This window comes from Pyrus communis, chromosome 1, assembly GCF_041283825.1.
Source record: "Pyrus communis isolate YQ-2024b chromosome 1, ASM4128382v1, whole genome shotgun sequence".
NCBI classification, from domain to species: domain Eukaryota; kingdom Viridiplantae; phylum Streptophyta; class Magnoliopsida; order Rosales; family Rosaceae; genus Pyrus; species Pyrus communis.
Window position 1 is genome coordinate 1,999,602 of NC_142565.1, and position 14,229 is coordinate 2,013,830.

The 14,229-nt window shown below is 39.5% G+C and overlaps 2 protein-coding genes across 2 annotated transcripts; both read left to right on the forward strand.

Moving 5' to 3' along the window:
- Positions 1-4,556: 4,556 nt before the first annotated feature.
- LOC137721262 (BAHD acyltransferase DCR) lies at positions 4,557-7,109 on the forward strand. The gene is made up of 2 exons (XM_068460364.2): positions 4,557-5,170; positions 5,952-7,109. The coding sequence occupies exons 1-2, from the start codon at positions 4,742-4,744 to the stop codon at positions 6,834-6,836; spliced, it is 1,314 nt and encodes a 437-aa protein (XP_068316465.2). The 5' UTR covers positions 4,557-4,741; the 3' UTR covers positions 6,837-7,109.
- Positions 7,110-8,678: 1,569 nt separating this feature from the next.
- LOC137721261 (N6-adenosine-methyltransferase non-catalytic subunit MTB) lies at positions 8,679-14,172 on the forward strand. Its single transcript, XM_068460363.2, has 7 exons — positions 8,679-8,939; positions 9,163-11,870; positions 12,152-12,235; positions 12,370-12,474; positions 12,597-12,705; positions 13,272-13,423; positions 13,641-14,172. Exons 2-7 carry the CDS (start codon positions 9,174-9,176, stop codon positions 14,082-14,084), a joined length of 3,591 nt encoding a protein of 1,196 aa, XP_068316464.2. The 5' UTR covers positions 8,679-8,939; positions 9,163-9,173; the 3' UTR covers positions 14,085-14,172.
- Positions 14,173-14,229: the final 57 nt, after the last annotated feature.

Here is a 14,229-nt window from a genome sequence, read left to right on the forward strand (position 1 = left end):
AGCACAACCAAAAAGAGACGAATCAAATCAATAGGTTAGTCCATCATTAACTATTCTGGCAAAGGAGAGATTTTTAGTGTATCGAGAATATTAATCGATATATCAAATGTAATAATACAATTATTTGGAAAAAAAAATTTCAATCAATTTGTATCATGATATTTGGTGTAAAGAATTGCGTTCCCAAATTTTTTAAAAAAAGGCCGATGTAACGTCTGATTGGGTTCTAATGGAGCAGGACTCGTTTCGAATGTTGATGAATTCAAGTTTTTTACTTTGTTGTTACCAATGTAAAAGTTATTAATCACATCGCTGATACATTTTTTAGAATATGTTACAGTTTATTTAGAGTTGGCTTGTATTAGAGAACAAGATATGTTTTCTTGTCACAATAGAGATACCCGACGCGGACTTAACACGCTAAAATAGGGCATCAGATTGGCATCTAGGCATATATAGGGCGATGGATGCAGGTATGGAATATTCCTTTTTTTTTTCTTTTCCTCTTTTTATACAATATGGAATTTTACTTCTTTTTCTTTTTTTTAACAAAGAAAATTTCCTTTTTAAAACAAAAATAATATATGTGAATAATTTATTTAGTTTGGTTTTTCGTCAAAATTGAAAATATTATTATTCGGTTTGGTTCAATTCGCAATTTGTACTTCAATAGGTTTGATTTTTTTGGTTCGGTTCATTTATTTTTTCAAAAATTTCTTTTTCTTTTTAGCCTTGAAATAGAAGAGAAAATGAAGAAAAAAAATATATAGGGAATAAGGCTTTCAACGTGTTTGGGCTTTAAGTTAGGTTTCCGTATCCTTGAATTGAAATGAGGCTCATAGTTGAATTGGAATCTAGGTTGGAAAATGAGCCCCCTACATAAATAAATACATAAAATATTAATTTATATTCATTCATTTCAAATTGATTCATTTATGTTCCATTTTGAACCACCAAAATTGAAATCGGACCAATAGTTTTCGTTTAGGTTCCTTTATTTCCCGTTCAATTTTTTTGGTTTCAATTCGATATTCAATTCCTTTTTTTCGGTTTTCAGTTTTCCGATTCCACCGGTAGTCTCAAGTATGTATTTTTGTCTCAATTGATAGAATAAAAACAAAAAAAATTACGTACATGCCAAATAATTTGAGTGAAGATTGGAAGGAGGACACTAATTGTTGTAAGAGCAAGAATTAGAATAAAATTGTACACAATTTATTGTTGTTGCTAAGCTTCCAAACAATTCTTATGAGCCTTCACGTGCACTACAAGGCCCGGATTGAAAGTCCACACACCCTTATCACCTCGCCTATGTTTCTTACAAGCAATAACCAAAACGAAAATTGTGTTGGGCTGTATAAAATCCCTCTCCTTTCTCACTTCCCTTTCCTTCGTGTAATTTGCTAGCGTTGTTTGCAGCATTTCGTACAAGCAAATATTGGGGAGGTATATTCGAAAATATGACTCTGAGTGCACAGATAAACGTTCTTATTCACTTGAGTCACAAGCTTATTACATCATTAAGATCCACATTTTAAAGAGGTAAAACGAGGAAAGGAATAAGTACATGCATCCATGTACTGGTAATCTTTCGGGAATTATTATTAGCACATCAAACACAAATAATTAATCATTTCGAAGTTCCTATAACAATTTTGGTTCACTATTTTGATTGAGAATATAGGCCTATGGCATCAACTACTTCAATAGGAATGGATGTAACAGAAGAATACGTTAATGTCTTCCGGACCGAATCCTACCTCTTTTGGACACGTGTCGTCGCGTTATCCAATAATGAATCCACCAAGTCAACGTGCAAGCCGATGGAGTCGACTACCGCAGCTCGGCTCTCACCCTATCGGCTCTTCGCGGAGCATCTATTGGATCCGGATCAACCCATGATTACTCGGATCTTACATTGCTCCTCGTTCACCCAATCAACCTCGTACTTTTAATGATGTGATATCTACAAATCCTATTTTACTTCTCATACATTTTTTTAATTTTCAACCGTCGAATCGGATGAATTGAAAAAAATCAATAGATAAAAATTATCAAAGCGAATAAGAAGTAAAATAGAATATATGGATAGCACACTCCTACTTTTATGATGACAAGACTCGAGCCAAGCTCCAACTCGAAAAAACTTCGAGTCGGCTCAACCATTTTCGTTGAGTTAAGCATAATAGTCGTCATGCTATTGTGAAATTTTATGCACCCGAGCATATTTTCCACACAATGAAAAGTATATTCTTACTTGGGTGTCATGTAGTCACTTTCAAGTTTGAAGACTATTGGAAGCCAATAAATACAGGCATCAAAATATAGTCCGTGTGGAGTAGAGAGATTCCGTCATATATTTGGGAGTGTAACCCATACTTTCGTTGGCTTTCATCACATAACGTGTAATTACGCAATGAAAGATATATCCTCCGATTAAACTTAAAATTTTACCATGTGAGTGTGTCAGTGGCTTCGCAGTGGATCCCGAGTCATAAAAAATATTGGTTCTAACATGACCTTTTTTTCATTAAGTATGGTACGGTCTGAGCAATGTTAAGATAACTCTCTCAAAAATGGCTCTACGTAGATTCTCTGTCACCTTATGCTTTAGTACAATATTTTATTATGTTGGTACGAGAATTGACGTTAAAGAATGAGATATTAGAGAGTCATAAAGTCTTACTTTCGGATCCCCGTCGCATTTCCCGTATGGTCCTCTTGAAACATGATTACCGGGGCTGAACTGGCGGTCATTGAATGCCAACCAACACCAATATTTCCAGCGCATGTCTTCGTCGACCTGAATTCCGAGTGCGAAGTGAACCAATTGCATAAGTGGAGATCATTATCTTATTGCAGTAATTTTCCAGAAAAAGAAAAATATAAATCATCTTACTAAATTTCATTGGGATTTGGGATTACTTCTGAAAAATGTATTAATCTAATTAATTATAATCCAGAGTGTGGTAATATTATTGGGTCATTCATATGATTTCTTTGAATTCTCTAAAAATTACGTAATAAATGAGATAAATTTAACAAAAGTGTAATCCGATCTCAGGTAAGTTTCCATTTGCTTACCATAGAAACTTGCATGACGTCACCGCACTAAGTATATGTTCACTGCGTGCCTATCTCACTCCTTACTTTCATTATACAGGAAGTAAAACCCCGTGCGAGGTATGTTCTAAAAAAATTCACTATCCACCCCAACATAGTTAATAACTTGGTTAATTTGTACAATTCATTAATACTGAATCACACAACTACAAAAAATAGGGTTCACTAATTAGGGCTCTATTGAAGGTGTTCAAATTAATAGTCACACTTGTTCTTGTTGGATCTCAACAATCCCCAACAATACTTTTTTTTTGCGTATAGGTTGGTCTAAGGTAGCAATAAAGAGCCGAAAAGGGTACACGAGGAGTCATTTTTCATAAATATTTTTAGAGAAATGCTCACGAGACTTTTTCAAAAGCGGGACTCCTTAGAGCAACTCTATCGGAGGCTATAGCCCGGTGGACAGGCAACCCAAAAAACCCAATAGCCTCCCTCCCTTGCTCCAGTCTATGTGGGTGATTGGGCTCGAGGGAGGCCCAGTGGACAGTCTATGCGGGAATCCACAGGCCGAGAGCCTAAGGGCCAGCTAATGCAAGGCTAACGTCATGATGATGTCAACCACATTATAAAATTAATAAAAAATGTGAAAAATTGTCTAAATCAACTTTAACAATCATAAAAGACAGCAACAAAATTTTCCAAAGAACCAAATATGACGTGGCATGACATAGAATAGTATCCAAACCAGTCGTCTCTAACCATTTGCAGAGTCCCCGCAGTCCTCGACTCGGGATACTCCGATGTGGACATTATTAGAGCCATCCACATGGCCAACAACGACGTCACCGCCCCAATCAACATAATCTTCGACACGCCCAGTTTCAAATTGAAGGACCGGCTTTTTGGAAGAATCCCCAAATTTTGAGCTCCGAGGTCGTAAATTTGAAGCAAATTGGGGGTCAGAAGAGTAATTGCACTTTGGGTACCGAAGGAAATGGGAGTAGTTGCCCCAGTTATTCAGGGGACGACGTGGTTGAAGAAGTCGCGGTTGCACGGTGCGAGAGCTCGGCTGCGAGCCAGTGGTGGTTTGTGGGCAGCGGTTAAGTTTCAGGTTTATCAAAGTGTAAAGTTCGGAGGCTTAGGCCTGGAGACGAAGTGGATTTTACTTTTCCAACAAAGAGCAGTTCGACATCTCCGTCACTCGGCAAGGCTTTTGGGAAGGAACGGCGGGCAGTTGCTTGTTCGGAGATTGTGAGGTTTTCAAACGAACACATTCATTATTTATTTATATTTTTTTGCTGAAATTGTAGAAGTTATTTATATTTGTAAAATATAAATATAAAATAAAATTATAAAAAGAAAATAATATAATAAAATAATAGTTCAATTTGATATATTGTGGTGGAGATTAAAATTTAAAAAAAATATCAAATTACCCCATAAACCTTCAAATTTAAATTTTATATTTAAAATTTGACATTTACTTTTAAGATAGTCTTAATCACAAATCTCTAACTACCGTGAGTTCCATAATTGCACCCCAACTACACCAAGCAACTAGTTTATAAGTATCGATCTCCTAAATCCCATTTATCCACCGACACACACTTCTATCTTCAAACCCTCCGCGCCCTCCTCCTCCCTTGTTAGATTCTGCTCCTCCCCATCACCACCAACAATGGCAGAGATTTCTAAGGTGAAAGTCACCGGAAAAACCCATGTGAAGCCCAACAAGAAGATAGGCAACCAACAATGTCAGCTGGTCACATTTGACCTACCCTACCTGGCATTTTACTACAACCAAAAGCTCCTTTTTTACAAGGGGGGTGTGTTCGAGGAAGTGGTGAAGAAACTGAAGGAGGGTTTGGAGGTGGTTCTGGTGGAGTTTTACCAGCTAGCCGGGAAGCTCGGGAAGGACGAGGAGGGAGTGTTTAGGGTTGAGTATGGTGATGAGATGGAGGGTGTGGAGGTGGCCGAGGCGGCGGCGGAGGAGATCAGCATAGCTGATCTGGCAGTTGAGGAAGGCACCAGCGCTTTGAAGGACTTCATCCCCTACAACGGGGTCTTGAACTTGGAGGGCGTTCACAGGCCTTTGCTAGCAGTCCAGGTAATTAATCAATTCTAATTAAGCTACGTAATCTTGCTTAAATGTGGTCAGCGGTCCAAATATCTTGTTAAATAATGCATTACTGTTGTTGTTAATCTCAGTATCTAATTAATCTTTAGGGAAAAAAAATCCAACAACTTGGCTTGATGAAGTTATTAAAGAGGGGACCCAATAAATACTATGTGATGTCAATTTAGAGAGATTTTTCGGCCTACAATATATGGTAGGGCATCACAAGTCATTAGACAATTGAATAAATATTTGAAAAAAAAAAAAAAATTCCCCAACTATATAATAACATGTAATGTTTTGTACTATATACTGGACAAACTGAAAAATCAATCAATTTGAAAGTGAACAAACTGAAAAATCAATCAATTTGAAAGTGGACAAACTGAAAAATCAATCAATTTGAAAGTGGACAAACTGAAAAATCAATCAATTTGAAAGTGGGGTGGGTGGAGTTGAAGGGTTTTTTCTTGAAAAAATACCATAATAATTTGAAACTTTTAATTACATGCTATTTTATGTGACATGAAATATTTATTTAGGTAGTTGGCCTCTATTTAATTTCTGATTTCTTTGGGGACCTAAATAAATGCTTTCTCATCCAAATGGCTAGTGTTTCACGCCACCGTTAGGTTTAGAATGCGATGTTTTAACGTTGGTTTAGAAGTTATTTTTGCAATAAGCATTTAAAAGTACTTTTTTCAAAAAAAAAAAAAAAAACGCTTCATTTACTATTTACCATGATTAATCTTTTCTATCATTGATTTGGCAGTTAACCAAGCTGAAAGATGGACTGGCAATGGGGTGCGCCTTCAACCATGCAATACTAGACGGGACGTCCACGTGGCACTTCATGAGCTCATGGGCCGAGATCTGCAACGGATCCAAATCCATTTCGACCCAACCATTCCTGGACCGGACCCAGGCCCGAAACACGCGCGTGAAGCTCGATCTCTCCCCGCCGGCATCAAACGGCGAGGTCCCCGCCAACGGTAAAACGGAGCCCAACCTGAGAGAGAGAGTCTTCAAATTCTCTGAAGTAGCGATCGACAAGATCAAGTCAACGGTCAACGCAAACCCGCCATCCGACGGCTCAAAACCTTTCTCCACATTCCAGTCCCTCTCCGTCCACATCTGGCGCCACGTCACCCAAGCCCGCCAACTAAAACCCGAAGACTACACGGTGTTCACCGTCTTCGCCGACTGCCGCAAACGGGTCGATCCGCCCGTGCCCGACGCGTACTTCGGGAACCTAATCCAGGCCGTGTTCACCGTCACGGCCGCCGGACTGCTGTCGGCGAACCCGCCGGAGTTCGGCGCATCGATCATCCAGAAGGCGATCGAGGGGCACAACGCGAAAGCGATCGATCAGAGGAACACGGACTGGGAGAGCTCGCCGAAGATTTTCGAGTTCAAGGACGCGGGAGTGAACTGCGTGGCGGTGGGGAGCTCGCCGAGGTTCCAGGTCTATGAGGTGGATTTCGGGTGGGGAAAACCCGAGGGGGTGAGAAGCGGGTCGAACAACCGGTTCGACGGGATGGTGTATTTGTACCAGGGGAAGAGCGGCGGGAGGAGCATCGATGTGGAGATTAGCTTGGAGGCTCCGACGATGGAGAAGCTCGAACAGGACAAGGGCTTTCTGGTCATTGATAACTAGTTAATTAAGCTTGGGATTTGGGTTAAGATAATTTGAAGGCAGTTTAATTAGTAGTGGTAACTATGGGATTAAGATTAATTAATTGGTTCGTGTGTGGGTTTAGTTGAGGCAGGCTTTTTATAATTACTGGACTCACATTCGGACCGATTTTTATTTAGATTTGTATGGGAGAGTGAGTTATTTGCTGGTCTGTTCACTTAATGCTCTTTTTTATTTTATTTTTCGCTTGGATATTAAATTTTAATTATAAAAAGTTTACTATTCCAATTCTAATTTAAATCTAATGTCACATTCTCCTTAAGAGGAGGATCCCATTTTACCCAAAAAATAAGTAAAAATAAGAATTAGGTGGAGAGCCGTCCGATCTCTTGTGATAATATCGTGCGTTTTGTGACTGAACATGTCATATTACTTTATTTTATTTTGTCATATCTTTTATTTTATTTTTAACGGGATAAAGAACTCGTTGTCTCACGAGTAGACGCATATCAATTGAACGCCGATATTTCAAATTCAGATATGGTCTCCTCTGTCTTATCATTCTACATGTTACACTTTTTGTTGCTTTCGTAAAAGGGGTTGATTGAAACTCTTAGTGGGTTTTCGCCGACGAGATTTTTCTGTTCACCAAGGAAGAGGATCTTTCAAATGTGTATTGGGCATTCAAATCGGGGTAATGAGTTTGTTAAGTCCCCCGGCCGCAAGATCTCACTAAAAGCGATCGGACGGCTTCCGCATCGTCCCATCTTTATCAATTTGTATACTATTTTCTTCTCTCTCTCACAAAAAGTGCCATAATTCAACTATATCATTAGTAAAGATTTTTGGAACCAATCATTAATAAAAATGCAATTAAATTCTGACAAAAAATACTTAAAGTGCTTTATGGAATAAGCGCATAACCGATACTTCTTGTAGAAATCAATTTAAGTGGTTTTGAAACCTAAAAATATTTTTTCTAAAAGCACTTTCAGTCATTTTAAAAGTACATTCAACCGAGCTCATAATCGATAGGCAAAATAAAAGATAAAATGATTGAAATAACTAATCACTCTACTAAGAAAAACCAAATTATAGTTTAGTTCTGTAAGTAGTTTAAAATTACACTTGTTTAGTTTCAGACTCAAACCAAATCGGTTCAATTTGTTTTATGTCAAAATTAATTGTTCCCATACAAACTACTGTTTTTTGGTGGCTTAAATTAAATAGGAAAAAGTAAAAAAAATAATTATAACTTCTACAATACATTATATTTAATTTCTTCCTTTCTGCATAGCAGTAAATATAGTGAATTATTACTGATCAAATATAGTGAATTGTTAGGATGCACCTAAGTTTTATATTTATCTGCCAATTAACAAACGAATTTTCAAGGTTGGTTTGGTATTACTGAAATTATTTTAAAAGTTGAGATTAAAATTGTGTTTGATAAATGAAACAAAAGTGTTTTTTTTTTTTTTTTGTCAAAATTAGAAATCAAAAGCAGCTCTACCTTGCTTATGAAAACAACATATTTTTTTTCACAACACAACAACTCCAAACTAGTCATCAATTTATCCTTTCAGTTTTTTTATCGAAAATACAGTTGAGCATATCAAAATATAAATAATTAAAATTTTATTCAAATATCCAACCGCTTATATTATGATTATATTACGATGATACATAATCGAGCCGTATATCTTTGACAGCCACCAGATCCTCTTCGGATCCTTTTGGTAAGAATTATGGAAATCCGTAAATCGTATTTATTTATTGTACATTATATAGTCAATTTTTATCAGATACTGATTATGTTTAATTTTAAATAAAAATATTTAAAATAATTTCTCATCATACGATAATTCTCAGATTCGGATTCCTTTGACAGTAGGCAACTGGTTGGGTTAGAGTAGCGCTCGAACCGGAGTTTAGGGCGCTTTACGGAAATATACTCTCTCCCTCCCTCTGCTTTCCCACTTTCACTTCACCCACCCGCCAAGATATTATTGTCTTCCTCCCTCCAAAGTTTGAGGGCGTCGCAGTAATATATTCATACGTCCAAGGGGACTTGCGAATTTGCGGCCGGCTTCGAGGTTTAACGGACGGCGGATTCTTTCTCGGGTAAGTCCGATTCAGATTCTACGAAATTTGAGATTCGGAAACCCTAGTTTCTACTGTATTTGATGTTTGGTGATTAGTGTGATTGGATTACAATGTGAGCGTCAAACCCCTGAGAATTTAGGGTTTTAGGTGGACGAACTTCCAGTTTTATTTTGATTGTGTTGTTGGGATTGTGCTAAACACTTGGAATTATAAGCTATTGACTTGTGTTTTTGGTTCTTAGAGTGTGTTTTGATGGATTCTCCTGAACGTAGTCGGAGTCATGTGAAACGAGAGGTGGAGGATAGCTCAGATTTGAGGCGTGATAGGGCTGGAGACGATGAAGATTGGGAGGGCAGTGATAAGAGGAAGCACAGGTCAAGCCGATCAAGAAAGTCCGGTAATGGAGAAGACACGGGAGGAATAGAGAGCAGTGGAAGAAGGAGAAGTTATGGGGACAGAAGTGAGAGCCGAAAGAGATCAGGTGGCTCTAGCGTTGCAGATAGTGATGAAGACGATTATGACTCAAGAAAAGAGTCACGTTCTAAGCAGATGAAGAAAAAACAAGAAGAGAGCAGTTTGGAAAAGTTGAGCAGTTGGTATCAGGACGGGGAATTAGAGAACAGGCAAGATGGTGGAGATAAGTTGGGAGGTAGAGGGTCAGTTCGAGCTGAAGAAAGTGAGAGAAGGAAAATGAGCTCAAAGCTTACACAGCATGAGGATTCTCAGAGTAAAAGTAAGAGTAAAGAGGAAAGACCCCATGACGGAGAGCTTGAAAAGACACTTGGTAGAGATTCCAGGCATTCGGAGAGTAAGGAGAGCAGCCGCGAGAGGACACATGGTTCTTCTGAACAGGTGAAGACCTCGAGAAGAAGATGGGATGATTCAGAAGGTGGGAGAAAGGCAGAAGAAAGTCATTATGAAAAATCCGATTCAAGAAGCAGCAAGCCTTCTGATCCTAAGTATGAGAGTTCTAAAGAGAAGAGTGTCTCTGCGAGAAATGAACCCAGCGAGAGTAGAATCCGGGGTGTGGATTCAAACAGTGATAGAGCTACCAAATCTAACAGGGAAGAGAGAAAACCTGATGTGGAAAAGAGTAAGAGCAAAACCAGGCCAGAAACACTGGAAGAAGACAACAGGGATAGTCCTGTCACTCGTGAAGATAGATCAGGCAGGGAGAAAACTGAAAAGCATAGACAGCAGAGAACTCCAACTGGTCGGGATGTTGCTGAAAGCAAGGAGCGGTCTTTGAATGCAGATGAAGCAAATGCAGGGACGAAAGACAAGGGTTCTAGAGAAGTAGGAAGTACCACCAGGACGAGGACACCTGAGCGGAGTGGGAGGCGTTATCAGGATTCAGAATACTGTGAGATGGATAATGACAGGAGTTTTAATCTCAAGCGGAAGGAACTGGATAAAGATGGTTATAGAGATGATCGATCAAAAGGGAGAGATGAAAGCTGGACTGACAAGAGTAGGGACCGAGAAGGTTCCAAAGAGAACTGGAAAAGAAGGCAACCCAGCAGTAGTGAAAAAGACTCCAAAAATGGGGACATGAATTATGATCATGGTAGAGAGTGGGAGCTGCCACGGCATGGTCGTGAGAGGACTGACAATGAAAGGCCTCACGGTCGGTCTGGTAATAGGAAAGATGGAAGCCGTGGTGAAGCTGTGAAGACCTCATCAAATTTTGGAATTTCAAATGAAAATTACGATGTGATTGAGATCCAAACTAAGCCTATAGATTACGGAAGAGGAGACTCAGCATCCAACTTTGCTAGGAGGACCGAAGCTGGTCAGCAATCTGATGGGAGATCAGCACCAAGTGATGAAGAGTGGGCATATCTGCAGGATGACAGGACAAGGAGGAGTGATATGTATGGATCTGGACCACCTAGAGAAGATTCAAAGGAAAGATATTCAGATGATATTAACTCCCTGCGAGATCAGAATTCATGGAGGGAGGACTCTGATGCCTATGGAGGCAAAGGTCAAGGACAGAAAGGTTCTATGCCTGGGCGTGGTGCTGGTGGCCAAAGTTCTGGTGGTGGCTTACAGCCTCCATATGGAAATGCAGAGCCAGGTTCCTTCAATAGAAATGCTTCACAAGGGATGAAAGGGGGTAGAGTAGGTAGAGGAGGAAGGGGTAGGCTTACTGGAAGAGATAGCCAACCGGTAGGAATCCCACTTCCAATAATGGGATCGCCGTTTGGCCCTCTTGGAATGCCACCACCTGGACCCTTGCAGCCACTTACACCTAGCATGTCACCTGCTCCAGGTCCACCAATGTCCCCTGGCGTCTTCATTCCACCATTTTCTCCTCCTGTGTGGCCTGGGGCTCGGGGAGTTGACATGAATATGTTAGGTGTCCCACCTGGTCTCTCCTCGGTCCCTCCTGGATTATCAGGCCCAAGATTTCCTCCTAATATGAGTACTCCGACAAACCCTGCCATGTTTTTTAACCAATCTGGCCATGGAAGAGGAGTTCCTTCAAACATATCTGGCCCTGGTTTTAATTCTGCAGGACCAATGGGACGAGGAACTCCGGCTGATAAACATCAAGGTGGTTGGGTTCCTCATAAAAGTAGTGGCCCTCCTGGTAAAGCTCCTTCCAGAGGAGAGCAGAATGATTACTCGCAAAATTTTGTCGATACTGGTATGCGACCCCAGAATTTCATCAGGGAGCTGGAGCTTACAAATGTTGTGGAGGATTACCCCAAGCTGAGGGAGCTTATACAGAAAAAGGATGAGATTGTGGCTAATTCTGCTTCACATCCCATGTATTACAAGTGCGACCTGAAAGAGTTTGAGCTATCCCCAGAGTTCTTTGGAACCAAGTTTGATGTCATTCTCGTGGATCCACCTTGGGAGGAATACGTTCATCGTGCTCCTGGTGTTGCTGACCACACAGAGTATTGGACGTTTGAAGAAATAATGAATCTTAAGATTGAGGTAGTATATCTGCAAATCACATTTTTTTTCCCTGACAAAAGACTAGAAATAGGCATCCCTACGAGCTTATGGCAAACTTGCTGCTTAATTTTAACTTCATAGTGGTAAATCATAAATCAGTTATCAACAGGTGCTTCATATGATTAAATATTAGCATTTTAATATTCTTTAAGCTGCACATACATTTATATGTACTTTACTATATTAGACACTTAGACTAATTCATATGCCATACAGGTTTAATTGCTCAATAGTTGAACTTTTGTCTTTTGTTCTCTCAGGCAATAGCAGACACACCTTCTTTCATTTTTCTTTGGGTGGGTGATGGCATGGGTCTTGAGCAGGGTCGTCAATGTCTAAAAAAGGTATTTAATCCAGAATTTTTGATTCGATTCTAAACACAACGTGTGGTTGCCTTTATTGCTGTAATATGATGTTGGATAATATGTTTGTGTAAACAAATTGTGATTATCTACATCTAATCAATGTGGTCCTGCAGTGGGGATTTCGTAGGTGTGAAGATATATGTTGGGTGAAGACAAACAAAACTAATGCAACTCCTGGTTTGCGCCACGATGCTCATACTTTGTTTCAGCACTCAAAGGTTGGTGTAATTTTTCTTGTGTACACCTTCATCTTATTAACTGCCCTCCCCCCTTGTTGAAAATGCTTTGTGGTACGTTAATTGCTTTTTAAATAGTTTGTTCTGTTGCCAATACAATGAAGGAACATTGCTTAATGGGAATAAAAGGCACCGTTCGTCGCAGCACTGATGGCCACATAATTCACGCCAACATTGATACAGATGTGATAATAGCCGAGGAACCCCCGTACGGTTAGTAACCACATCAAGAAAGCTGAGTTTTATTACTATCTGTGAATCATGGTTTAAAGCTGAAGAATAGTGTGGGTGTTTATCTCAATGTTTCTGTGATCAAGTCGTATGATGTGTAATGAGCTGGTGGCAATAACTTAGTCTGCTGTTGAGTTTGCTCCTTGTGTCTAAAATGAGTTGGATGTTTTATGCTGTTGGTTTATATACATGTAACGAAATATAAGCAAAATAACTTGGTATTCTTTGCAACTGTTGATCCTTTGCCTGTGAGGAATAGACTTTTCTTGCTATTTCTGTTATGTTTTAGATATTATGCGAGTTTTGTTAAAATAGTAGTGGCATGCATAAATGGTGACACAATCATCTCTGTAGCGAAATTTTACTTTAGGTGTAAACACATAAAAAATAGTCGTACCCTCGTATAATTAAACAAAATGAGGAATGGAGGGGATAGAAATGGCATTATCAATTACATTATTCTTGGTTCTTGTGACACCATCCCATTTTGCATCTAGAGCAATGAAAATGAGAACCTATGATGCTAAACTATGCCTTCGGAATTGCAGGTTCAACCCAAAAGCCTGAGGATATGTACAGGATTATTGAGCATTTTGCCCTTGGCCGGAGAAGGCTTGAGCTCTTTGGTGAGGACCACAACATTCGGTCCGGCTGGCTGACCGTTGGTAAAGGACTATCCTCATCGAATTTTAATGCCGAGGTAAAATAGCTTAAGCTCAAATTCTTGGTATTTTTTTTTTTTTTTTGTTTGGTTTTATGTTGCAAAGTAGAAATTATTTCTTTATCAAATCATGAGTTATTCATTGGAATATGAATAACCATACATGCCCAGAGGTGGGTTTAAAGTCGGTTAATTATAACACTGCATCGATCTTGTTCCCTTGTCGACACGAAAATCTGTTTCATGATTTGTCCAGGGATATACCAAGAACTTTGCTGACAAGGACGGGAAGGTTTGGCAAGGAGGGGGTGGACGAAACCCACCTCCAGAGGCACCTCATCTTGTGGTGACAACTCCAGACATAGAGACCCTTCGGCCCAAGTCACCGATGAAAAACCAGCAGCAATTGCAGCAGCAGAATTCATCATCCATTTCTCTTACGCCAGCAAATTCCTCCAACAGAAGACCGGCCGGAAACTCACCGCAAAATCCAATTGCTCTTGGTGTAAACCAAGAAGCTTCAAGTTCTAATCCCTCAACTCCAGCTCCTTGGGGGCCTCCACCAATGGAGGGTTTTAAAGGGCGAGACGGCAACAGTATGCCGTCAGATGATAAGGTTTATGATATGTATGGATACTCAGGACAGCCAAATGGTGAGTTTCTAGATTTTGAGTCTCACAGGCACATGAATTTGTTGTAACGAAACGAGGAGTGATATTTCTTTTTATTTGTATTGTAATTCTTTTTCCCTCTTGTATAAATGGAAAGAAAATGCGCCATTGTTAATATTCCATCTTCGTTATTGTTCATCTGTTTCCCTTTCATCTTGAATAAAATTGCTTAGA

Bases quoted from the DNA above. Each gene is read 5' to 3' on its own strand.
- LOC137721262 (XM_068460364.2), top strand. From the start codon at position 4,742: ATGGCAGAGATTTCTAAGGTGAAAGTCACCGGAAAAACCCATGTGAAG. The intron at 5,171-5,951 runs GTAATTAATCAA...TTGATTTGGCAG, and splicing joins GGCCTTTGCTAGCAGTCCAG to TTAACCAAGCTGAAAGATGG.
- LOC137721261 (XM_068460363.2), top strand. From the start codon at position 9,174: ATGGATTCTCCTGAACGTAGTCGGAGTCATGTGAAACGAGAGGTGGAG. The intron at 12,236-12,369 runs GTATTTAATCCA...GTGGTCCTGCAG, and splicing joins GTCGTCAATGTCTAAAAAAG to TGGGGATTTCGTAGGTGTGA. The intron at 12,475-12,596 runs GTTGGTGTAATT...AATACAATGAAG, and splicing joins CTTTGTTTCAGCACTCAAAG to GAACATTGCTTAATGGGAAT.